Source organism: Neolamprologus brichardi, chromosome 9 (genome assembly GCF_056152115.1).
Source record: "Neolamprologus brichardi isolate AB-2024 chromosome 9, ASM5615211v1, whole genome shotgun sequence".
NCBI classification, from domain to species: Eukaryota; Metazoa; Chordata; class Actinopteri; order Cichliformes; family Cichlidae; genus Neolamprologus; species Neolamprologus brichardi.
The window spans coordinates 8,094,357-8,121,983 of NC_142112.1; the positions used below are offsets into that span (position 1 = coordinate 8,094,357).

General features: G+C 40.5%; 2 protein-coding genes across 3 annotated transcripts in view; one reads left to right on the forward strand and one right to left on the reverse strand.

Annotated features, from left to right (window-relative positions):
• LOC102781226 (deoxycytidylate deaminase-like) overlaps nt 1-8,429 on the reverse strand; it is a 30,348-nt gene extending 21,919 nt beyond the window's left edge. The window contains exons 1-2 of the mRNA XM_087845875.1: nt 8,065-8,429; nt 1,243-1,390 (exon numbers count right to left, since the gene is read on the reverse strand). Of these exons, the coding sequence (XP_087702001.1) occupies nt 1,243-1,390; nt 8,065-8,156 (240 nt within the window). The 5' untranslated portion in view covers nt 8,157-8,429. The remainder of the gene's footprint in view (nt 1-1,242; nt 1,391-8,064) is intronic.
• A 1,247-nt stretch (nt 8,430-9,676) lies between these two features.
• Nucleotides 9,677-23,840, forward strand: fbxo8 (F-box protein 8). Of its 2 annotated transcripts, none has more exons than XM_006805640.3 (8): nt 9,677-9,992; nt 10,840-10,945; nt 11,734-11,817; nt 12,984-13,128; nt 13,240-13,366; nt 18,160-18,278; nt 18,933-19,129; nt 21,959-23,840. In XM_006805640.3, the coding sequence occupies exons 2-8, from the start codon at nt 10,840-10,842 to the stop codon at nt 22,144-22,146; spliced, it is 966 nt and encodes a 321-aa protein (XP_006805703.1). In that variant the 5' UTR covers nt 9,677-9,992; the 3' UTR covers nt 22,147-23,840. The 2 variants fall into 2 exon arrangements, with proteins under 2 accessions (XP_006805703.1, XP_006805704.1); XM_006805641.3 differs by lacking the exon at nt 9,677-9,992 and adding an exon at nt 10,237-10,364.
• Nucleotides 23,841-27,627: the final 3,787 nt, after the last annotated feature.

Genomic DNA, 27,627 nt, shown 5'->3' on the forward strand with positions numbered 1-27,627 from the left:
GACAGGGACTAGAAAGAGAGAGCAGATTTCTCCTGTTTTGGCTTCCCTTCATTGGCTTCCTGTTAAATCCAGAATTCAAAATCCTGCTCCTCACATACAAGGTCTTAAATAATCAGGCCCCATCTTATCTTAATGACCTTGTAGTACCATATCACCCTATCAGAGCACTTCGCTCTCGCTCTGCAGGCCTACTTGTTGTTCCTAGAGTATTTAAAAGTAGAATGGGAGGCAGAGCCTTCAGTTTTCAGGCCCCTCTTCTGTGGAACCAGCTTCCAGTTTGGATTCGGGAGACAGACACTATCTCTACTTTTAAGATTAGGCTTAAAACTTTCCTTTTTGCTAAAGCATATAGTTAGGGCTGGACCAGGTGACCCTGAATCCTCCCTTAGTTATGCTGCAATAGATGTAGGCTGCCGGGGGATTCCCATGATGCATTGAGTTTTTCCTTTCCAGTCACCTTTCTCACTCACTATGTGTTAATAGACCTCTCTGTATTGAATCATATTTGTTATTAATCTCTGTCTCTCTTCCACAGCATGTCTTTATCCTGTCTTCCTTCTCTCACCCCAACCAATCACAGCAGATGGCCCCGCCCCTCCCTGAGCCTGGTTCTGCTGGAGGTTTCTTCCTGTTAAAAGGGAGTTTTTCCTTCCCACTGTCGCCAAAGTGCTGCTCATAGGGGGTCATATGATTGTTGGGTTTTTCTCTGTATCTATGAAGCGCCTTGAGGCGACATTTGTTGTGATTTGGCGCTATATAAATAAAATTGAATTGAAATTGAATTGAATTGTCATATTGTGCTCTGCAAAAGTCTTAAGCAATCCTTCATTTCTTTCTTATTTTTTATTCCAATAAGCTTCTGTTCATTTCTTAACAGTGGTCTTGAGTAATAGTTCTTGAGGCCTTTTTCTTTGAACATTGGCGGCTTTTTCATTCATTTCCACTCAAGTCCTTGTATCAGAAGAATGTTTTTTTCTTTGTTGAGCCTCTTAACACTAACCTGTAAATCACTCGAGCATAAAAAGCGGCCCAACTCGAGGGATGAACCAGTGTTTTGTCAACATGTAACAGAAACAAAGAATCAAACTTAAATTGTGTCTAGCACAGAGCTGACGGAGGCATCTAACCCGAGGGCGCAAACCTCAAACCTTTTGAAGCACGGAGAAACAAGGGGCGGCTCAAGCAGTATAAGAGTTTTTGCGCATTAGCAAAAAGACAACACTGTAAACAGGAATTTGTTACCTTATAAACAGCTTCTGTGAAGCGGAGGTCAGTTTTACCCGTCAGCTCTAAACCAGCTGCCATCAGTTGCTCAGCAAAAGGTGGAGAGAAGGAGGTGAGGGTGAAACTCAGTATTGGCAGAAAAGCTGATGGATCTCCTTTGGACAGCCTGGTCGAGTCACACACAACAGCATTCAAAGCATTAGAGCAGACACACAAATCCATCTGCTGTGCTCATTTTTTAACCATTACACATTCGTTGCTTTTCAGAATCAGATAAATATTTACACAGACCTGACAGAGGTACAACCATCTGTATTATGTGCAAATTTACATTCAACATAAATACTTACAGAATATTTACAAACATGCAATGATGCATCTTCCCAAAATGGTAAATGTAGTATAATGGGGTATTACAGGGTTTTGGTTGTTTTGTTATTACATTTTTTAACATACATTCACACTTAATCATGTAGAACAAACCAAGTATTTTCTTACTATTTACTACAAATGATTCCAAGAAACGTGAGATGATGGGCGGTGCTGCCGAAGCTGCAGAACACACACATGTGCTCTGATACTGACACCAAGTCACGACCTCTGCTTAACAGGAACCCCTGTGAGGCTGACACTTGGTCTGCATGGCCTTAAATGGCAAACATTTATCTTTCAGTCTTCACAAAGAGCAGCCAGTCTCTTGCCAAAATTGTGAACAACCTGCCAAGGACCAAAGTGCTGAACAAAAAAACATACTGGAAAAACCTGGAAGGTGCAGAGATATTTCTCGGTGTTGGGTGGAGCATGTTAGAAAAAAAAGGGCAAAAACCCCCCAAAACAAAACAAAAACAAACATTGGCCCTAACACTCATCTGATGCACAGGCAGGGGTGGGAACTAGCACCCGCCACTGGCCTAATGTGGCTACATTTATGAAGTGGGTGTAAATTTGAACAATGCACAAGCCACTGTGGCGAGTTTAAATTTGAACAGAAAAACACGTTCAATTTGAGATGCGCCTGGGTTTCTGCTATCTAAATGCCACGATGCGATCCGAGCAGATACTAAAATGTGACGTCGTCAGACTGGCTGGTCAGTAGCGTCACACGATGAGTCATGAGAGCGTCCTGTTCACGAAAATTAAAACTGCCATGTTTGAAACCCGGCAAGGGGAGAAATGGCTACAAAAAACAAGTGGATCCGAGGAGGTGCTAATGGAAAAGGGGAAGGAGAAGGGAACTTTCAACAGTAGCTTTTGCAATGTAGATTTACATTTCTGGAGTTTAGTGGGACGTGTCAAGTGAAGAACCCAAAGTTAAACTGTGATTTGTTTTTAACGAAAAAGTGAAACAAGCTGACATTGGTGAGCTACGCGACTGGCTTGTTTTTGATGAGAGCAGCCAGTCAGTGTTTTGTTCCAACTGTGGGCAGCAGGCGCCTCCCCACAGCAAGACTAATAGCTTTACTGTAGGCACAAAAACCGTGAAATTAGAGGCCATCAAATTTTCTAAATGCCATAAGAAGGAGGAAAGCATGATTCAAGGACTCACGGCTCCAGATAAAGCAGTCTGTGCTGTGTTACATACAAACGTATGATTAATTGTTACATTTCTTTACAGTAATTTTTGTCTTACAGAGTTAGGAGTAGATCATACAGTTTGTACGATTTGATTGTTCTGTGGGTTTTTGTAACTAAAGCAAATGTTACACAAAAAGAAAGAGTGGCTGGTTAGTGCACAGGTTTGCTAACTAGTGTGGTGGATTTTTGGATGACATGTAAACCTATGTAACTATATACACACTATATGTCTATCTGAACTGAAAATATATATTTTAACTTTCATGTAGAGTCTTTGGCACAAGACATTTTGCTTCACCCTGGCTTATTAAAGGTGGTACATTAACAGTTAATGTTAATAACTCCTCCCAATACACACTCATTGTAACAGAGACACTGAATACATCACAATAAAATCACCTTAAGGATCACACACACATTTACACGTATAATATAAGATTGTGCCACATGCTGACTGCCTGTTGTAAGATTTAATCATTTGAATTAATGTGCAATGTTTGAGTTGGTTCTGACCTGTTGTGATAAGCCAAAGAAAAGGCCAGTCAGAGTCCTGACTGGCCTTTGGCCAAGACTTTTGCCGGTACCCGACCCTGCAGCTGTGTTTGGCCTGAGGACGGGTGGGAAAGTTACCCAGCAGCAGGGGGACCAGAGGACACCCCAGCACTTCCTTTTCTCCTGCTGCTTTCTGTCCATCTCTGGGTCGCTCTGCTGTCTGTGCTTAAGGCCGTGCACCCCGGGACTTTTGCTTTGCTTGCTATACTCTGTATGCATTTTCTTGCTGTTCATATGATTCAGTGTATTAAACTCTGTTCCAAGAAGTCTCCTCTTTTCCAGCATTTTTTTGACTGCCTTGATTTTAATTGGATCTAAAAAGGTTGGATCTCCACATCGTTGGTGGGATGAGGTTATCAGGATGGCTTCAACCACACCACGTAGAACACCGGTGTTAAAATCTGCAGGGTTCATTTTGTGACAACAGTGATACGTAGTGTTTAACTGGCAACATCAAGGCGATCCATTCAAGCTTAGTTAAACTAAGAGGCTCCACTCAAAAAGATTATTGTGCAGCTCGGGGGGAGCAAGTGTCAGGTAAAGAGTGGGCTGTCTTTCTTTATGAAGGCTGATGGAGTGATCCACGGCTCCACCTGTCAAAGTGTCCCTGAGCAAAATACTGGAACGGCTGGAATGTTATCTAGCATTTATGACTGGAAATTAAATAATACACTTATAATATTCATAATAATATCCTCATTAAAAAAGACATTATAAATATTACGAGCAGTAATTGGAGAAACGCTACAAAAGAAAATGTTTAAGAAAGCACTGGCAACTTACAAAATATCACATTTCTGCAATGAAGAGAAGGAAGAAGTCAAAGAAAAGAGACTAAAAACAAACTTCTATTTTATTCATGAGCAAGTTCACTACAGTCTGAATTAAATCTTATTTATTAGCATTAAATGGATGGAGCAACGCAAAAGGAACAGCAACTGGAAAAAAGAAATCAACCACATACATAAACTTAAAATGAACAATGAAAATATCTGAAAACTCAACAAATCTCTGTCTTTGAGGGATTTTACCAAAAGCTACAGTCTGAAAAAACTTAACCTTTCTTTACACAGATTAAAATGAGGGCACAAATTATTGATAAAAATCAATGAAATGATGTGATCAAGAATTATCTCTGAAAGTAAACTGAACAAGAAAAAATCCCCAAGTGATGATGGACTCACTGGAACATTTCAGAGGCTCTTTCAAGATCACATCACTGACTTATTAAATGTTTTAAAGGAGGCCACAGAAGCTTGTAGGTTTCTTTCACCAATGTGTCAGGACTTAATTACACTTGAACCTGAGAAGAATCCATTACAAAATGATCATTGGAGGCCAATTACGCAAATTAACAATGATGTCAAATTACTATCTTATATTTTTACAGAAAGACTTAAATTCTGTTTGGATACCATTATAGTTGAGTGTTGATCAGGCTTTGTGCAAGCAAGACAATGATGCATTTGAAGGGATCGCCATCTCAGGTCAGGAAGTTAACAGATGATACAGCTATCTCCTCGAAAGATGAGTTTCCGATTAAAAAAAAACTGTATTAATGCTTTCTCTGAAGTATCAGGTCTTACTTTAAATAAAAATGTGTCCTGTTCCCTCTCAAAGAAGCTTGTATCCATAAAGAAATTGAAGGTATTCCAGCCAAAGAAGCAGTAATTACCTTATCTGGGGATTCATGTTTGTCAATATCAGTCAGAGAGAGAAATATCTCATCAGCATCAAATTCAACCTGAACTGGATCAAACGTGTCATCAGAGACAAACATTATGGTATTTAATACCAAACCTTACTTTTAAACAAACTGGAGGGACAGAATTCCTTCTTATGTAGCGCTTTACACAACTTGCCTCATTCGCTGCCATTTGCACAAACACTTTTTTCTATGCTCTTTCTACACAACTGCTTTCTATCTAACATTCACACATTCATACTCCGATGGATCGTTGTGAAACTTGGTATTAGTATATTGCCCAAATATATTTGGCATTGAGACTGGAGGAGACAGACCTTCTGATTAGTAGGTGATCTGCTCTTCCTGCTCACCCAAACAAATTCCGTTACAAGCATTTTCATGCTGGCTTCATCTTTACAAACATCATTTTTCCCGACATAAATCTCTGATTTGGAATAACAAATATATTAAATACAAAAAATATTTTTATATCATAGACTTAATTAGGGCAGCCCGGTGGCATAGCTCACAGCAAGAAGGTCCTGAGTTCAAGTCCATCACCTCGCTGGGCCCTTCCTGTGTGAAGTTTGCATGCTTTCCCCGTGTTTGCGTGGTATTCTGGGAGTTAGCGGGGTTAGGTTCATTGGTAATTCTATATTGCACATAGGTGTGAATGTAATTGCAAATAGTTGCATGTTTCTATGTGTTGGCCCTGAGACAGACTGGCAATCTGTCCAGGGTGTACCCTGCCTCTCACCCTATGGAAGCTGGGATAGGCTCCAGCCGCCCCACGACCCTGAAAAGGATTAGCTGAAGAGGATGGATGGATGGATACTTAATTGTACTTCATATCAATATTGATTACATCCACCTTTGTTCTAGTGTTCGTGTCACATACAAATGATGTCACTGGATGGTCGACCGCATTGCTATAACGACCTCAGGCACATTAGGCTGTACTCGATAGCACATGTAATGGAAACATCAAATGGTATGCTTCTCTCCTATCTCAATTTAGCTATAAATCATGACGATTATGCTAAAGTATTTGGCTCAATACCATCAGGGGTTTGTATGCTTTTTAAGAATAAACCTAATATCCCTTCATATTAGAGGTGGGAATCACCATACATCCCACGATACGATATTATTGCAATTTTTTAAAATATTTTGCGATATTCAGATTCTGTACATAAAGGTAAACTTTATCAATATTAATTTTCTCTAATATCAAAGTCTCACACTCAGTCTTTCTCTCATTTCAGTTTGATTGTTGACAAACTGAACGCTTTGTATTACAGTCTAGTCCAACTTAACTGGACTGTAGCTATAATTGTACCATCTGGTACAATTATAGCTATTCTGAACTATGCAGTTTATGAAAACTATGCAGCCCCTTCAGCAACTGAAGAATTTGAGGGTAAATTAAAACAAAATATAATTTTACATTAAATAAAATTTTTTTAAACTTAATTAAAATAAGTAAACTGTCATGTTTATTGCTGCCATATAACAAGTTAAACACATTTGGACAGTGAAGGAATGTCAGGATTCTTGCTCAGAAAAAGGATCAACATGCTCTGAAGTCAGAGCACAAAAACCTTTTTTGTAACAAAATATCGATTTCTGCTGTCCCTGTATCCATACATTATTAGCAAACAAAATATCACCATACTACACAGTATCCATTTTCCCCCCACCCCTACTTCATACCATATGCCGTTGGTATCTCCAATACAAACTGTCGTTGGTAAGATATGCTTATCTAAGCATTCTGAAAACAACAATAAATCTATTAGTCCTTTATCTCAGAATAGCATAACCAGGGCTGCACATAAGTGGTCCGCAGGTGTGCATTCGCTGTCAAAATAAAAAACGCGCACAAGATAAGAAGTTGCAACACGCGTTTGCGTACATAAGATTTTCTGGAGGAGGACAGACATTTGTTTAGAACTCTTAAAGATGTCGAAGAAGCTCCTTTAAGCAATTACTGTGGTGTTCCTCCACCTCTAAAGAAATGTCAGGAGCAGTCCGAACCACAAAAGAAGCGCGTATTCTCGGAAGGATGGTTGCAATGGTGAGCTGGCTTCAAACAAATGATGAACGCACAGAGATTTGGTGCAGAATATACATATATAGTCTAAGTTTGGAGACTACCTAATCAGTTTTTAATTACCAACAAAGTTAAAGACATTTCTTATAAGATGATACACAGAATTTACCCATCTAAAGATTATCTTCAAAATTCAAGTTAGACACTGATGCAAACTGTAGCTTTTGTAAGACTTGTAAGGAATCTGCTATACATCTTTTTTGGTTTTGTCCTCTTGTACAAAACTTCTGGCAGAGATTACGTGTCTTCATCTCAGAAGATGTATTTAAAGGTTTTGCACTATTTTGGAAATATGTATTATTTGGTCCCCACAAAAACCAAAGACAATTCAACATAGATATGATTAACTTGTTAATCTTACAGGCGAAATTTCATATTCACAAATCCAAATGTTTAGGAAGACATCCCTCCTTTTCTATGAGTTTTTGCAATATCTTAATTCAATTAAGAAATCTGCTAATCCTAGAGCTGTAAAAACTATGGTTGTTTGTGAAAAATGAAGATCCTTCAATCACCGCTCTTTGGTTTAATTAGATAAACTACTCCCCCTAGCGCATGTGTATTGTATGTTCTGGCTAATGTTTGTTTGTGGTACACAGTTTCTGTAAGTACAAAAACCTTTAATGCAATGCTGTTTCATTTTACTTTGTATTGTACCAATCTTTAAATAAGGATCTTATTTAAAAACAAACAAAAAAAGAAGATAGTAATGGAAAACGAGTCGTGTCGAGCCGAATATGCACTATTAGGAACGAGCTTTGTACCCTTTAGCAGTAAAAATGCTAAAACTGAAGAGCCGTGGTTTTTAATCAAAGTGTTTTTTTTTAAACAAATTACTAATAAAACATTGTAACGCGAATACTGTTAGTTTGGATCTCTTTAGTAACACGGGACTGGCGGTGGTGACGCTTACCCATTGTAGTCGACGTATCCCGGGTACTTGATCACTCGCAGGAGAGCTTCCAGTTTACGGAGATAACCTTGAACATCTCCAGTAGACAACATTTTAAATCGATGTAAAAGAAAGACGAGCCCGTTGATACCAATCCCCGTTTTATTCCCAAAACGTACGAAGGAGTTTCTCTGTTGTGACAACGCCAAATTTAAAGAAGCCGAATTGATTGTTTAAAAAGTCGAAGCTCTATTAACACTCCTTTATCCTCTTTTCCACAAAGAGATATAACTCGTATGAATCATTCTTTAGCTAGTTTTGTTTTACTTTAGCTAGTTTTGTTTCTCCCGGGTCGTCAACAACGCGACGCTCGATTGGCTCTTCTTCTTCTTCTTAGTTTTTAACGGCAGCTTGCATCCAACAATGTTGCTCTACTGCCATCTCTTGGGCTGTACTGCGACATCATTTCCTTATATGCTCCTGATGACTTTGGTGCTTCTCAGAAACGGATTTCCTTTCCCTTCATCATGATTTAGCTGAGCAACCACATTCTCAAAATTCCCTGTTAGTATCCATTTCTACACTCAATATTCTTCTTTGATTGACTTATTTCCGGCAGCTAATAAGCACACGTTCTATTGTTTCTATTACATTACACCGATTACATACAGTTAGATGTTTCCCCATGTTGAAGGGAGTGCCATTCAAAAAGCAATGACCTGTTCTTATTCTATTTATTATTATCCCCTCCCGCCTACTTATTCCTCTGTCTTGTAACTCCAACTGTATTTTATACAGTTACCTTTTACCTCATTATCCCACACCATTTTTCATAATGTACTATTTTCCAAACTAATATATTTACTAAAATATCTACTCTTGTAATAGCTTCCTTAGCCAGCTTATCTGCTCTTTTGTTACGTTAAATACATACATCCACATTATTGCTATATTTTTGTTTTTTTCACACAATGTTCTTAGTTGTACTTCATATTTCAATGCTCAACAATGCTGACAATGAATCACTACATAATATTAATTTCGTAATTCTACTATCTTCCACGCATTCTAAAGTCAATAATATGGCACATAATTCTACACCACATATACTAAAAACTAAATTGTTCTTTTTTGAAATCTTGATATTTTATTTTATAATTCAGGAGCCACTGCTACACCAGTTGTTTCAGTTTTTGGCTCTTTCGATCCATCTGTATAAATCTGCAAGTAATCACTGTACTTGATCTCTTCTTTGTTATAAAATTCTTAACAAATATCTGTTATATTTCTTCTCTTTTTAATATCTGATGTCTACAGTTATATATTTCCATGGGTCCTAATTCTTTGCTATATACTTTAAAAACTCTACCAACCCACCCAAAACTATTTTTTTAATCCTTCCCTTTTTCCAAAACACTTTCGTAACAGGATGACGTTTATTATGAGCTTTCAGGTGTATCCAATAATTAACCATTAACTGCTGTCCCCTGATCCGACTTGTAAAGCAGGCTGATTGGCTCTTGGGTCTGTGCGTGTTGTCTACGTCATGCAATAAGTTGACGTCAGTGACGCAGACGCTGATTCTGCTTTTGTTTTTTCTGTTTTTGTTTGTTTTTAAAGCTTATTTATCACATTCATGTTAAATACGTAAACATTAATCCACGGATAAAGACAAACCGGGGGAAGATACATTTTCTTTCGATTCAACCTTTTCTGTTTATAGTTATGACGCGATAGAAAAGGTGGGAGGGCCGACAGGAAGGAGAGAGTGAAAACATAATTCAGTCCGTAGACTCCTGCATTGAAGGGCTTTGCTGAACCGGAGGACCTGTTGTTCTGTTGTTATCTGTACTTGGCTTAATGAAATTACTACAGTATACGTTTGATAATAAGGATCGCGCTTCCAGCTGTCATTGTGCGCAGGTCGTCAGAGGAATCATTGAAGTCAGGTTGGTAGCGCCACTTACGTCTCTGTGACGAACTCATATTTTGCAGACGAAACGGTTGTGTTCTTTATTATGTAAATAAAGACAACGCATTTGTGTCCTCGGTGCACTTAAACTATCTTGGTAGGCTAACTTGATGATTTGAAAGACTAGCATAAGAGTGAAAGACAGTTCAACCAATGGGCTAAGAGGTTCAATGCTACTGTGATTTTGTGGCCAGTGGTATTGAAGGGAGGGCGGGTCTGCACGTCAAACTACCGTGCTGGCTGGAACTTCCAACGTTGATGTTTACAACAGTGGAAGTTGTTTATGTAAAACAGCTGACGTTTGACCGGCCTTCAGACGAGCCGCTGTCTCCTTGCTGTTGGCACGCAGGTACCGAACAAGCTAATTTTGAAGCTAGTTAGCAGCAAGTGTGCTCTGTGGATGCTGACAGCAGCGGTGTGTGCTAAATGTAGGCCTGTGTCGGTGATCGTTATTTATTCTGAAGCATAGTTAGAGTGCTGTCAGATTCTGATGGCTGCGTAGGCTTTTAATACATGAAACGGGACACAACGGCGCATTACTTTACTTCAGTCTTGACCCTTTATTATCTTGATTTTTTAATAACCAGGTTTGATCTAAAAAAGTACGACAAGATCCGTGTTCATAAAGTAAATGGTCAAATGTTGCCTCGAACAGTGCTCGCTGTATACATCCATTGATCATGTATTTAATGTCATGTCAAAGTATGCAAAGAAGAAACATGTCTGTAGAAAAAAGATGTAGTCTACTACTTTATGTTTCACACAGGTAAGTGGAAATGTAGCATATTGCTTTATATCATCTAAGAGTCTCCCTCCTGTTACAGATGGGTCAGGCACTGTGGAGGCTGCCTCCCAGACAACAGCAGCAGCTTCAGGAAGAGCTCGCTGATCGACTGGCTGAGAGAGGAGGGGGAGGAAGACAGGAGCAAGGTCCTCTGCTTCAGAGCAGAAAACAATTGACTTTAAATGATGACAATTCTATATTTCATTGAAATTTTGAAACTGAAATGTTCTGGTGTAATTTATATAAATATTCCCGGTGTTAGACTGCAATCCAGGGTGCGGCGTCATTTATAGATGTAGCCAAGTTTTCTGAATAATATAGATTTAAATTTCTATCTCTTATTTGTAATAGTTTTATATGTGAAGATAATGAATCAAAAATATACATTTTCTTCCACTTACTCAGTCCAGGGTCATGGGGTGGGGAGGCTGTCACAGCTCAGGGGCACACCCTGGACATGTCACTGATCTGTCACGGCTAACACAGACAGATAACCTGTCACACTCGTGGCCGATTTAAATTCACTAATTACACGTCTTTCGAGTTTAGCCAGAGAGGGGAACATGCAGACTCCACACAGAAAGGGCACCTGGCTAGTGGATTCAACCAACGACTTTCTTCCTGTGAAGTGATGGTGCTAACCACCACACCACTGGGCAGCCCTAAATTCAGCATATATTTATTTATTCCTAAATCTGTATATATTATTAAGCATTTCTTATGCCATGTACAATAATTACACATGCTGTCATTTGAACTGACAGCTAACTGGATTTATCCTCTCCTCTTTAGGTTTATTTTTAACTTTCTACCAAATCCACTGAAAAAAATTAACCAGTGGTGAAGCTTAGAATCAGAAAATGATCAATTTTTCTCCTGGAGGTTAATTTCAATGTCTGTGACTGAATAGAAAAACATTTTCTTCTTTACCCAGGGAGAGATGCAGGCTCCCAGAAAAGAGCTCCACAGCACTGCTATCGGCCTGACATCTATCATCTGCTGAGAACACGCAGTGGCGGTATAAACAGACAAACACACACGATGCAATCTGTATTAACAATTCATGCCTGTCAGGAATCCTAACATCTGTGACCAGGGAGAAAAGTCCTTCATTCTCGTTTACTTACATTTGGGCTTCACTTCTCTTCACTTTCACTGTGAAATAATCACTCAGTGAGATCATGTGAGATAAGGATTTCTAAACTAAAACAAGGAAATAGGTTTCTGTAGCATCCTGTCCTTTGAGGCTCCATTTTTGTTTGTGTGTTTGTTTGTTTCTGACATGCTGAGTGACGTTAGAATTCCTGATCGTGCTTGGGTAAAAAACTTGTGATGCACATGTACTAACTTATGTTGTAAACTGTTTGGAAGAGGGACAGCTTTATTGAATAAAAGATGCTGATCGCATCTTGCAGACATCTGCTCTGTCAGTTGATTGCACTGCTTGATAAATCTAACTGAACAAGAAACAATCAAACAGTGTCAGTGACTACAGCTCTTTGGTCCAACATAAACTAATCAAAGGCAGCAACCAAACAACCCAATGACATCATACTCTGTACTAAACATGTAACTTTAGACACTTATTTCTTAAAGCCAACTTGACACATAATGTTTAGTTGCTTCTTTTTACACTTTGTACATAATGAGAATATCTATAGTTAATAGGCTATTACTTTTGAGTCATATGCAGGATGTTAAACCTAAGAAAGATAAATACTTTCATCCAACTTGATTATTAGCCACACAGAAAGGCTCCATCCAGGGTTTCAACCTGGATCTTGCCATTAGGTGAGGCTGGTGGGCTATACCTATTCTATTGTAGGAAAGGATTGTATGCTGTCTGAAGGTTTCCAAGAAACTTGGGTGTAATTAGTGAGAGGCATAGCTGTTTGGCCACGAGTTCTGCTTAGTAAATGAGTTTTTTAGCATGTACTTAAAATCAGAACAAAGTACACGTACAGTGCTGGTCCTGGTACTGGGGTCTCTTAGTTGGCCCCGAGGTCTGAACACACTGCAGCTTAAGAAAATGTATGCAAAACGAAAAACAGAGCAAATTATGAAAACGTCTTCATCAATTTCACAGCTCATACGTTCTAAAAGCATGCTGTGCAACCAAATACAGAAAAATGCTACAACTGAATCTAAACACGTCTGTCTATTTTGTCTCTCCTGTTTTGGTAGGTAAGGAACCTCATGGTTTTATAGACTTGGAGATGCTGCCACCTGAACTGGGCATCACCATACTGTCATACCTGAATGCTACTGATCTGTGCCTGGCTGGATGTGTGTGGCAGGGTCTAGGAAAGGATGAATATCTTTGGCAGGGGTAAGGCACTTCACCTTTTTTTTCTTGTGGTAATTACATTTTTACTAGAAGTGTTAAAAATGTCTATGTTGTTTGTTTGTTTGTTTTAATAATCCATGTCAATTCCTCCAGGCTCTGTAAGTCCACCTGGGGCCACTGCTCCATCTACAACAGAAGGCTTCCTGCTGGTTTCTCATATAGAAGACTATACCTACAACTAGATGAAGGCAGCCTGACATTCAATGCTAACCCACAGGAGGTAATATATAAAGTTACACCCAGGATCTGTAGTAGAGACGCATCAACTGTGAATATTTCTTTTGTTTCCATCAAATCCCCTGCCAGCCAATATGTTCATTTTTCCAGAATTTCAGTGTAAGAACAAAATAACTTAATCCCCGTCCTTCACCTGACCTAATGATTTAGTCAAAGGGTCAGTATTGGTAGATGCGCACATCTGGATTTGGGGCATCTGCAGTCTGTTGTCTAAACCTTCAGTGATAACAGTTGATACGGTTATACACGGGAGGAAATAAGTATTTGATCCCCTGCTGAAATTGTAGGTTTGCACACTTACAAATAAATGAATAGCATCTGTGTGAAGGGAAGCCAATGCAGGAGAAATGTTTATCTCTCTTTCTGGTCCCTGTCAGGACTCCTGCTGGAACATTTTGGATCAATTGAAGGCTTTTCAAGGAGCTTTTAGTTTTTAGCAATAAATGCATGAACTAGTTTTTCAGCGTCACTCTGAGACAGGATATTTCTAACTTTAGAGATGTTGCACAAATGGAAGAACGCAGTCTCACATATTTGTTTAATATGTGCGTTGAAGGACATATCCTGGTCAAAAATGACTCCAAGGTTCCTGACAGTGTTACTGGAGGCCAAGGTAATGCCATCCAGAGTAAGAATCTGGTTAGATACCGTATTTCTAAGATTTTCAGGGCCGAGTACAATGACCTCAGTTTGATCTGAATTAAGAAGCAGAAAGTTAGCGGCCATCCAGGTCTTTATGTCTTTAAGACATTCCTGCAGTTTAACTAATTGGTGTGTGTTATCTGGCTTCATGGACAGATAGAGCTGGGTGTCATCTGCATAGCAGTGAAAATGTATGCTATGTCTTCTAATGATGCTGCCTAAGGGAAGCATATATAATGTAAACAGAATTGGTCCTAGCACTGAACCCTGTGGAACTCCATAATTAACCTCAGTGTGTGAAGAGGACTCTCCATTTACATGCACAAACTGGAGTCTATTAGATAGATATGATACAAACCACTGCAGTGCAATACCTGTAATACCTACAGCATGTTCTAATCGCTCTAACAGGATATTATGGTCAACAGTATCGAATGCTGCACTAAGGTCAAGAAGGACAAGCACAGAGATGAGTCCACTGTCAGAGGCCATAAGAAGATCATTTGTAACCTTCACTAAAGCTGTTTCTGTGCTGTGATGAACTCTGAAACCTGACTGAAACTCTTCAAATAAACCATTCCTCTGCAGATGATCTGTTAGCTGTTTGACAACAATTGGTGATGGCTAAAAAGTGGCTAAAAGTGATGGCTTTTTAACTACTGCCAGCTCGAAGGCCTGTGGTACATAGCCAATTGAGTCGATAGGTTGATCATATTTAAGACTGAAGCATTAAGGGGGTTGGGAAGCGTATCTGTAACCAGAAGGTCGCCGGTTCGATCCCTGGGCTCTCTGTTCTGGTCGTTGTGTCCTTGGGCAAGACACTTTACCCTACCGCCTACTGGTGTTGGCCAGAGGGGCCGATGGCGCGATATGGCAGCCTCGCTTCTGTCAGTCTGCCCCAGGGCAGCTGTAGCTACAACCGTAGCTTGCCTCCACCAGTGTGTGAATGTGAGAGTGAATGAATAGTGGTATTGTAAAGCGCTTTGGGTGCCTTGAAAAGCGCTATATAAATCCAATCCATTATTATTATTATTAATTAATGGCAGGACTTCTTGGAGCAGTTTTGTAGGAATGCGGTCTAAAAGACACGTTGATGGTTTGGAGGAAGTAATTATTGAAGTTAACTCAGAAAGAAAAATCTCTAAATAAATATCAATGGTGCTGAAAGTAGCTGTAGATAATGTTACATCTGTGAGATGATTATGGGTAATTTTTTCTCGAATGGTTAAAATTGAGTTTGCGTTTTCCAACAGGGGTGGACAAGGCTAAGCATCAGGCTTTCAAATGAATGAAAACTCTGTTTAGGTCTTTGGTTGATCAACAAGCTAGAGTGGGAGATTGCTAGCATAACAAAATAAACTAGCAACCTGACTGCTCATCAGTTTGGTAACTCTTGTAGTTCAGCAGACGGCGCTGGGCTGCGGTCAGCATTTACTCAACGTTAGTGTCATTGTGGGTTATTGGCTAGCTTAGCTTTAGCATGCTGTCTGTGCTAGTGATGGGATTTCCGGCTCTTGTTAGAGATCCGGCTCTTTCGGCTCGGCTCACTAAAAAGAGCCGGCTCTTTCGGCTCCGAACCGGCTCTTCAGGTTGTTTTGTTGCTTTAATTATTTAATCATTAACAATAATATAAAATTATGCAGAAAAGGAATTACTAATGTAAAAAAAAGTGGTTTTATTTATATATGTTTATATATGGCCCCTAGAGACAAAGCACGTACAAACTCTAAAGCATATACAAACTCCAAAACACATTTCTAGTGTTAACTGAACTTCCAAAACAGAGCTACCCAGATCACTTAAATTACACAATTGAAAGCATGTGCATATTGTTTGTGTATTTATAGACAAGCACTCATATTTATTCAAATAATTAAAAAAAAAAATTCATTTACCTGTTACTACCACACACAAAATCCGGTTGTTGATACTTCCTGGCTTGTGTAGCCACTAGGTAACAAAAGCTCAACACTGCGCCCTAGCATCCTGGAGCACTTCTGTTGTCTTTTGTACGTGATTCTGAGTTTGTACGTGCTTCTTAGTTTTTACGTGTTTTGGAGTTTGTACGTGCTTCTGAGTTTTTACGTGTTTTGGAGTTTGTACGTGCTTCTGAGTTTTTACGTGTTTTGGAGTTTGTACGTGCTTCTGAGTTTTTACGTGTTTTGGCGTTTGTACGTGCTTCTTAGTTTTTACGTGTTTTGGAGTTTGTACGTGCTTCTGAGTTTTTACGTGTTTTGGAGTTTGTACGTGCTTCTGAGTTTTTACGTGTTTTGGAGTTTGTACATGCTTCGGGGTTTGTAAGTGCGTCTGAGTTTTTACGCGTTTTGGAGTTTTTACGCGTTTTGGAGTTTTTACGCGATTTGGAGTTTTTACGCGTTTTGGAGTTTTTACGCGTTTTGGAGTTTTTACGCGTTTTGGAGTTTTTACGCGTTTTGGAGTTTTTACGCGTTTTGGAGTTTGTACTCCTTTGTCTCTAAGGGCCACCATAAATATACTTTATTTATTCACTCCACATAAAATGTAATAAATAAATCATATAATACAAAGAACAACTATTTACATTTTAAACTTTTAACTATTTAAATTTTCAGCTTTTTCCTTTTAAACAAATTTAACATGAAACAACACAAAACACTGCAAACCACAACACAATTAAATATAAATTCAAATATTAAAACAAAAAGAAGATGCACATTCTCTGTCATATGGGCCTGTATGATTTCTGAATCCTTTATCATCTGCAACTGAAACTAGTGGATGATTACTATACCTTTCTAATGTGACGTTGTTGTCCCTCGCTCTCTTTCTCTCTGGCTCTGTTCCTGTGCTACTGCAGTGTAACTAACGCCCCTCCCCCCTCTGCCCAGCGCAAAGTACAGGCCGCGCGTGCGGAGTTTAGCGGAAAAAAGGGCGAGAGAGAGGGTGAGAGAAAGGGAAAAAAAAAAAAACCTCACGGCTCCCAATAAGGAGCCGGCTCGCGTCGTTCACTTCAAAGAGCCGGCTCTAAGAGCCATTTCGTTCGCGAACGACCCATCACTAGTCTGTGCAGGTGCATGTTGTGTTAGCAACATTGTGCTGTTGTTTCCCTCAAGTAGTCTCTACTTTACCATTGCGCTCTTGTCCCTTTGTGCGAAAAAAATAACAGTAATATCCGTATCCACACTATAAACTGGGCCACTATTTTCCTTTCCCCAACACACGAACTGAAATCAGCTAATCGTAGTGAAAGTGCAAGAACCGATAAGCAGAATCAATACGCAGGCAGACTGACGATTCCAAGGAATTGGACTACCACTTGGACTACTTCTCAATGTCCATCCCTAGTCAGAGGATGTCATGGACAAGATTGTAGACGTGCACAAGCCCCACACTGGGCTGCAAGCCCATCAGCAAAAAGCTCATTGAGAAGGTGACAACTGTTGGTGCGGTTGTTTAGACATAGCAAAAATATAAAATGACCATCAGTCACCTTTGGTATGGAGCTTCCTCCAAGATCTTACCTCATGGAGAGAGGATGATCGTAAGAAAAGTCGTGGGTCGACCCAAAACTGAAACTAGTTAGGGTCACAGTCACCAAGAACACCATTGGTAGCACAGTGCGCTGTGATTACTTAAAATGTTACTTGCGACGCCTCAAAGGTCCAAGGAATTGGACCAAAAAGGCACATGTGCTAGCCTGTCATAAGTTTGCCAGTGACCTTTAAATTTAATTCAGTTTTATTTATATTAAAATATCACAACATCAGTCACCTCTAGGCAGTTTATATTGTAAGGTAGAGGGTGTACAACAATAATAAATAATAATAAATAATAATAAAGTATGATCCAGAGAATACCATCCCCACAGTCAAGCAGAGGGGCAAGCTGTCTTTACACTGTCACCACGCCCATATAATAAATACTGCATGAAAATTTAGTGTTTTGTAGATTGGGAGACGCTGCCGCTCACAGTAAAAGAATTTGTCGGCTACAACTTTTTCTCTTGGGCAGCATTTATTTTAGAGCTGCCTCTCTGTTTGGCGGGCTCTCTGTGTCTGACCCTGAGACGCAGACGTCAGTGTCTAGATTCTAACTTTAGTCCTACAAGTCTTTGCTATTTCAGAGCATCATTTTCCTCTTTGTTTGTGTTTGTAGGGTATCAGTTATTTCATGTCCAAAGGTATACTAGTGGATCACCCCACTGAGCTGGCAAAGTTTATTTTCTACACCAGACGGCTCAACTGGAAGATGCTAAGGATTTATCTGGATGAGAGGTTAATACACACACACACACAACCCGGTTCAGCTATCTTAGTGAGGACCTTCATTGACATAATGGTTTCCCTAGGCCCTTACCCTAAACCTGACCATAACCTAATTGTAACTCTGACACTAAAACCACATTTTGAGCCTCAAAAAGGCTTCAAACCTGTGAGGACTGCTGAGTGTGTCCTCACAAGTGACTGTTGGTTCTCACAAGTATAGTAGAATTCAGATTTCGGTCCTCACAAAGATAGCTAGACAGGAACACACACACACACACACACACACACACACACACACACACACACCCACCCAACACCACTCTTCACTTGACATTCACAACAGTTTAAGCTGAAAGGTTGACATTTGCAGTTCATAGGATGAATGTTTAGAGACGGTCACATCATAATAGATGGTGCTCAGAGGGAAAATGTTTACCTATTGTGTCCAAATACATTTGGTCCCAACTGTCCCCAAATATATAAATATGCCTTTACTGCTAACTATTACATGTATTTTCATGTTAGTATAGATATTTTAATGTTTGTCTGGAACAAGTCTCTCTTGTAAATGACAAATTGAATCTCAATGGGATAAATAAAGGTTAAATAAATAAAGATAGTATCTATATGCTATTCTGTGACTGTATGTTTCTGTGTGAGCAGACGGGATGTCCTGGATGAGTTGGTGAAGCTCCATAACTTCAGTAACCAGTTTCTCCCCAACGCTCTGAGGGATTTCTTCAGACACATCCATGCGCCCGAGGAGAGAGGAGAATATCTGGAAACCCTTATTACCAAGTTCAGCCACAGGTTTTGTACCTGTAACCCTGGGCTTGTTCGAGAGCTAGGCCTCAGTCCTGGTTAGTACTTAGTGTTCCTGCTTTAAGTAGAGGAGTTAACTTAAGTGTCACCAGTGTATCTGGGCCTCGCGATGGCTCTTTGATAGAAGAGTGAAAAATGAATTAACTGTCTTCTTCCACTTCAGCTGCTTCCTTTGTCACATAGGATCATTTCACCGTATCCCTCGCATCCTCCTCTGTCCAACCAACCCGTGCATGTCCTCTCCTCTGTGGGCCTCTTTTCTTCATGTCTGACTGCTCCAAATTCAACATCCTTTGTCCAATGTGTCCACTATCCCCTCTCTAAACATGTCCAAAACCATCTAATCCTTGCTTCTCTGAATTCATCTCCAAACCATTCATCATAGCAGGTCTCACTATCATCTTGTAAACCTTCCTTTTCACTCTCGTTGTCCTTTTGTCACAAATCCCCCTGACGTCCATCTCCACCCACTCCACCCTGCGTGCACTTGTTCACCTTTCTTGTGCGTTGCATTAAACGGTTGACCCAGCATATTTAAATTCATCCCCTTTCATTCTTTCTGCTCTGTGTTCATCTCAGCACCTCTCATACACACAAGTGTATCCGGTCATTAAGTGATGACGTGACGAATCCTACTTCCGGGCCTAAAGTAGTCTGCGTTTAATATGCTTTTGTGTTGTTAACATGTTTAATGTTTTGTATTTTCTTCTATTTAATCTCAAAAAGCTCCTAAAACAGTCAGTGATCACTGTTGACCTCCCTCAGCTTTTATTACCGCTAATGATTTATTTAAGCTCAGTTTTTAAAACCTTAGCATGTAGCTACAGCCCAGCCCATGCAGCAGTATATGAATGACTAACCTCGTATTGTGGATGGATGATCTCAGCTGTTCTCCTGGCTGAAGTTTGGTCCGTTTACAGCATCCTGCCATGCGATTACATTTGTTCCTGACCACCGAGAACACTCACGTTAACTTTTATCGAGTGGGAAGAAAGTTAGCTTGTTTATATTATGCTAACATAGCTGTGTGGCTAGCGGTCACGTAGCACATCATTATATACCAGCTAGCCAAACTTCAGTAACCCTACAAACGTCACTGCTGTTTAGTTTTCTGTCTTCATTTATGTTGGAAGTGATAACAGAGCTGTATGTTTGAATTTGTTTCCAAAACCCCGCAGTCAGGACATGCTATATTGCATTTAGATAGAAGCTAGCGAGCTAATTTCCTGCTAACTTCTAACTCCGTTAAATGTCATAAATTCCGTTTTCATGGATGTTAAACTCAACTGTTACACCTGGTAGAGCAGAACGCTGATCATTTTATTAAAGATGAAAGACTTTAGACAGTTTTTCAACTCTCAGTAATGCCACAGTGATCGTTTGATATATGGACCTGCAGCGGAGTTTAGGCCCAGACACGGCTAGTGACGTCAGACTGAACGACCGGATTCTGTCTTGCTCCTGCTGACTTTCATTCCTCTTCCCTCCAGAGCATAGCTCCACTGTTGCAAGCTCTCTTTCACCTGCTCTCATCTGCAAACATCAAAGTCCATGGAGACTCCTGCCTGACCTTATTTGTCAACTTGTCCATCACCATAGCAAACAAGAAGGGGCTCGGAGCTGATCCCTGATGTAATTCCACAACCACCTGGAATCCATCTGTCACTCCGACGCACACCTCACCACTGTCTCACTTCCTTACTATCCTTCCCCAGCTGTTTATGCTTCTGATTTTCTGACTTCCTCATACACATTTCCTAGCAGCTCCATTTGACCCTCTCAAAGAACATCCCATTTGCATCTGTAGTGCTCTTTCTTGGCATGAAGATGGCTCATTAGCTTTATCCCTCTGTAGTTGCTGCACATCACTCTTGTTCTGGAAACACTGTACCAGGACCCTTCCTCAGCCATCCTTTCACTCTCCACACTTGTGTTAAATAGTCTGATCAAAAACTCCTCCAAAATAAGACATGATACGTCATTTGAACGACCTGCCTTTCCACTCTTCATCTGCTTCATAGCTGATTTCTCTGTCCTCCATTCGCCCTCCTCGCTCTCATTTTCTGTGTTCATCAACTCCTTAAAGTACTGCTTTTATCTACTCAACACACTATCTTTACCTGTTAGCACATAGCCACTGCTATCCTTAATCTGCTGCACATCTTTTCCATCGTAATAATCTCTCTGCCTCGCCGGTCCAAGTCCTTTCATAATGTCCACCCTCACATTCAACTCACTGTAAAACCTTTTCTTTGGTGCTAGCATTAAAACAGATGCCCAGCACACGCTAAGATGCTAACAGTCGTCGTATTTTGTTTTTGCCAGAACTGTTAAACTGATATTGTCATTGACAGCGAGCCGTCTTGTATTACATGATAATAAGAGTAAAACTGGAAACTTCAGTTTTTCAGATTCAGAAATGTCGAGGGAGTGTGGTTTTCATCGTTCTGCTGTCGTAACAACAAACTGTAGTATGCAGACATGACATGAAAACCTCATTCACTGCCACATAACAAGGATATCAGAAGGTTTTATTCTGGCCTCAGCATTGTTAATGGTCTGTGCATTTACCAAAGGCTTTGTTAATGTCAGCAGAACATAGAGAAACCAATGCCTCTCTGGATTATTGCTAACTCGTCTGAACTGCTTGTGTGGCAGGATTAGTCTGACACTTTAGAGCCCAAGACTAGAGAGGGATGGATTACTGCCTTTTCATGGAATTGGTAATCTAACCACCTGTCCCCTCTGGAAAGGCTTGGAAACAAGAATGCTCTAGAGCTATTTAGTAGTAGAAATCGCTCAGATTTAGAAGTTTTTCCACTTCCTTTTCCTCTCTCCAATCCCAATCTGGTGCCTTCTCTCTGCAGATGCTGTGTATGTGCTGTGCTACAGCCTTATCCTGCTCTCCATCGACCTCACCAGCCCACACGTGAAAAACAAAATGTCCAAGAGGGAGTTTATCAGGAACACACGACGAGCGGCACACAATGTTTCGGATGACTTCGTAGGCCACCTCTATGATAACATCTACCTGATTGGCCATGTTGCTGCGTAGCCTCGACTGTCAGCTGACCGTGCTGCACTGAAAAAATAAGAAGCGGCCTCGTTTCAAAAAGTATGGATCACCACAGAAATGGATTCGAACAACTTTTCACATCTAACGAGGAACACGACGGCTAAATCTTACTGGAAAGATCAGAAACAGAAATAACATTGTCACTCTGCGAGAGACACTGCTACCAAAAATTAATGTTGACATGTGCAAGAACCTAATTTCTTTAAAACCCAGTCACTGCAGAGGAGGAGATTTGAAGTAGAGCCATGAAGACACTGCACTGATTGAAAGGGACTACTGACTGATGGTGGAGCAAGAGCAGGAAAAGCTTCGTCTTCTGCTGATTGCGTTTAGCTAAGCGCCGCTCGTCTCTCAGCTGCAGGATGAAGCCTGGCTCTCTTGTTGGTAGTGACACACGACATTAAAGGGAGCTAACACAGTATCAAACACACCATCAGTTTAATAAGAATATTAATTGTTAAGCAGTTGAGCCCATGGTGTAAACAGTAGGCTTGATCAGCCGTATGGACACTATGGCTGGTAGATCAGCTGTAGACAGTGTTTTTGAAACTGCTTTGCTGAATCAGCCTAAATATGTCTCAAAACCCTCCGAACTATAATTTAACCACTGGGTTCTCAGCCTGAGGCATAAGAGTCAGCACACGTGAACACTAAACGATGCCATGTAACAGGGTTTTACCTGCAGTATCTGTAACAAACAGTTATGGAGGCTATAATACTACTGCGGCAACGCTGAAGTCAAACAGAAGATTCCTGCTGCAAGTCGGAAAGATTTTCTGATTATATTAATGAAAGAAAATTGAGACACTCTACATGCACATGTAGTTTATAATGAATGTGTGGAAATGTTGTTCTTGCAGGAGGGCTGCTGTTGTAAATTTTAAATATTGCAAATTGCAATACAGTTGATTGTTAGTAACAGCTAATAAACATGCATATCTTTAGTTACTTACATGTAGTTGAAAGTGAGTATGTGATTTAATGTGTCATAGCAGTGGCTTGATGGTGATGGACGGCTATTAAGAGACAAATAGCTCAAATCAAGTGTAGAAGGAGATAATGTTAGCCAAGAAAAGAGGAGTTTTGTTGGGGATTTGTCTCCTGAACTGGAATGCCAGAACATTTATAACAGAGTATAAATATGATTTAGGGCGTTCATAAAACTCCTGAACAGTGCACGAGTTTAGCCCGACTGCTACAGTTTAGTTTTATTTCCTGAACAAAACATCTTCCACTTTGTTCTGTGACATTAATCACATGTAGTGTAATTCTGTGTTACAGTAACACCACAACCCCCTGCAAAAGCAGTCCCATGCTTTCAGAGGTCAGTGAGTTTTATTTAGCTTTCTATTTATGCTAACTGGCTGTACGGTGTCTGAGCTGTTATTGATGGATGTGTAAGGTAACACTACAGTAGGGAGGACATAGATTGATTGTGGATTCTACTTTTTACTAAAAGTAAAGTTTTAATCAGGTGACCTGAACCATCTTGTAGATATGCTGCAGTATGCTTCGGGTGCTGGGGGGCTTCCCATGATGCACGGAGCACTTCTTCTTCACCTCTTGTTTTCACGCCGGCACTATATTTAATTATTAGCAGTGATTAAACTCTGCTTCCTGTCTCTCTCTGCTCTCTCATCTTCTCGTTATTCCCCACCACAACACTCTGTGCTCGTAGCGTCTAACAGCGAGTGCCAACAGCAGGATGTAGCTGCAGCTAAAGGTTCACTTAATGTAACCATAGCAACAAGACAACACATTTTCTGTGGTTTAATTAAGGGTTTGATTTTATTTTATTGGGTATTGTAAAACAGTCAAAAGATACTGGTTTTGTTTTCTGTCCTACTCCTTCTCTTCTTTAGATCATTATCACTCAGACGTTTGACACGAATGTTTAAATTATGAAATCTGTTGTTTTTCTGTATTCTTATGTTATGAAACTCAAAATGCACTGAGAACTTGTTCCAAGGATGTGTCTTTATTTTCCTGACGAGTTTCAACCAAGGAAGAAACTTGTGGCATTCCCTCAGAGCGAGCGAGACAAGCAATGCTCCTCTTGTCTAAATTAAAACTTACGAAAGTAAAGCGATCTCTCTCCTTTAATATCAGATGTGCTGTCGTGAATGCTTATGTTACGCTAGCGTGTCCATCTCGTTAACAGCGACTGAAGCTGTGCAGAGCTGAGATGCCGGCAGCTGCTTGTCTGCACATGCACAGCTAAATGCACTGAGATCAGTTACAACCGGTGCTTTGTGTGAAAACACAGCTAGCATTACCAAGTAAATGACATTAAGTGATTTATCAAAGTAACAGATGACCTTAGCAGGCGTATAACAGAGTAGATGGAGTATGGAAAAGTATTTAATAGCTTAAAAAGTAAACCTCTTAATTCAGCAGATTTTTAAATTATTATTCATAAATTTGACCTTTAAAGAATTTTTTTTGCAGCGATACGTGAACCAATCATGAAGCAGACACACATTGGGTTGTCAGACTCAGGCTTCTTCACTAAACTTGTCCTGCAGACGTAGACTAATAGAAACCAAAAACCCAACAAATACTTACACAGCTGTGAAAAACCTGATGGGGGTCAGATGGGAGCCATGAAGAATCGAACCACTTTGCTCCACGTTCTCAAGGTTTCTAATCGAGCAGCAAGCTATCCACAACTAATTAGCATTAAGAATAAATGAGAGAAGGGCGAGAGCATGATAATGGGACTGACAATGAAAACACAACAGGACAGTGAGTGCAACACGTCTTTGTGTATAAAAACTGGTAAGAACCAGAAAAGGTTCGGTTTAGATTTCTGCAAGGTCGTCATTTTCTGTTAAGCAAAGTCAGGCTTCAGTTAAAGTTAACCTTATATGTGGTTGTTAAGTTCGTGTTATTTTGAGCTGACTCATTACACCGGCTTCTTCCTCAAACTCAAATATAACTGGAGTGTGTAAGAGTGTTCATATGTGAGGTAAAACATTCAATCTTGACTCCAGATACTTGATGTGAGTGATTCAGAGGCAGACGTAGAACAACCTGCCCCCTGCTGTTTGTTTGATGCAAATGATTAAAGATCAGTTCTAGAGACACGTTCCCATCCACACATGTAGGCACACTTACTGCTGTGCGTGTGTGACCATATTCATACAGCGCCAACACAACTGATTGCTAAAAGAAGGAACTTAATGTTGTCGTCAGCTGTGTTACTACTGGAAATGCTTGGAAATTGGTCCCTTTTTAAAACGTGGATAATACAGCATTTAATTTACAGAGAGAATGAATTATGAATTTGCACTATTTTTAATGAAATTAGTGTTTCAGTAATATGTCACTGAAAACACAAATGTACCCACATCAGATGTAACAGATTTGCGTGTGACACTCTAAATTATTTTGTTTAAAGCCATGTTTACTTATTTTTGTATGACATGAGGCACTGAATTTGTCAGACTCCAGTTATAGATGATACCTTTAGAAGGAAAGACGTGTACTGATGATGTCAGATAACGTGACATTGTGGTCTAATGGCTCCGCTTTTGCTGATGATTTTGACCCAAACGTGTCTCGAGGCTTCGAAACGATCTGAAACTCAACTCCGTGGTGACATCTGCTGGCCAATTTGGCTATCACCACGTCGTGATTATGCTTTGAAACAATGATGCAGACAAGCCCAGTGCACAGACTGTAATGATCAGTGTGGTTCATCAAGTATCTCCCTCTGTTAATATTTGTGTTGATCACAAGAAATGAATTCATAAAGTAAAACATAAGAGACTGTTGTGTTTACTGTAATAAGCACACAGGTTTCCAGCTGTTTATGGCTCTCAAACTTTTGATGTTTTTTATTACTTTTAAGTTTTCTGGGAGTTCCTGTCATCAGGTTTGTTCTACACTCTCAAACAAAGCTTCAAGCTGGCGTAGTGTGACTTTTTAATTATTTGCATAAATATACACACTACCAGTCAAACGTTTGGTCACAGCTTCTCATTCAGTGTTTTTTCTGTATTTTTGTGCAGATACAAACTGCAAACATCACATATATGAAGCAAGAAGCGCCTTGAGGCGACTTTTGTTGTGATTTGGCGCTATATAAATAAAATTGAATTGAAGATGGGATTATAAAGATAATATATAACTCTAAATCTGTTTTATATTTTAGATTCCTCAAAGTAGCCACTATTTGCTTCTCAATGAGCTTCATGATGCACCTGAATGGTTTCACTTCACAGTTGTGCCTTGTCAGGGTGTTTAAATGAAAATACAAAATGAGTTTTCCTCTTTTAACTTTTATCACATTTTCATGGGCTAATTCTGATCATGTGAACACAAGTAAAGCGGCGGGGCCAGGCGGCGGGGCCAGGCGGCGGGGCCAGGCGGCGGGGCCAGGCGGCATCACCGGCCGTCTGCTGCGCTGACCAGCTAGCAGGTGTGTTCACTTCCATCTTGCCCAAGAACAGCAGACCCTCATCCGTGAACGATTACCGGCCAGTTGCACTGACTCGGTAGTAATGAAGGCGTTCGAGAGGCTGCTGAAGAACATCATCTCCTCCTCCATCCCAGACACCACCGATCCGCTCCAGTCCGCCTACCGACCCAACAGATCCACAGAGGACGCCATCGCCCACGTCCTGCACACCACCCTCAGCCACGTGGACAAGAAACAGGGTAACTATGTGAGAATGCTGTTTGTTGATTACAGTTCAGCGTTTAACACAATAGTGCCCTGCAGACTGTTCACAAAGCTCAGGGATCTGGGACTTAACAGCCGTCTGTGTGCATGGGTGTTGGACTTCCTCACTGGGAGAACTCAGGTGGTGAGGGTGGGTAGACGCGTCTCTAACATCTGTCGGGGCAATCGTGGCTCAAGAGTTGGCAGTTCGTCTTGTAACCAGAAGGTTGCCGGTTCGAGCCCCGGCTCGGACAGTCTTGGTCGTTGTGTCCTTGGGCAAGACACTTCACCTACTCTGTTAGCCAGAGGGGCCGATGGCGTGATATGGCAGCCTCACTTCTGTCAGTCTGCCCCAGGGCAGCTGTGGCAACAACTGTAGCTGCCTCCACCAGTGTGTGAATGTGAGAGTGAATGAATAGTGGAATTGTAAAGCGCTTTGGGTGCCTTGAAAAGCGCTATATAGATGCAATCCATTATTATTATTAACAGCATCACCATCAACACAGGAGCACCTCAGGGATGTGTCCTCTCGCCACTGCTCTACTCCCACACGGCTCCAACACCATTGTGAAGTTTGCTGACGACTTAGTGGTGTTGGGCGCCATCTCCAACAACGATGAGGCGGCCTACATGGATGAAGTGAAGAATCTGGCATCGTGTTGCCAGGACAACCACCTCCAGCTGAACGTCGGCAAGACCAAGGAGCTGGTGGTGGACTTCAGAAGGAGTCAGCACAGAGACTACAAGCCCATTATCATCAATGGAGCTCCAGTGGAGAGGGTGCAGTCCTTCAA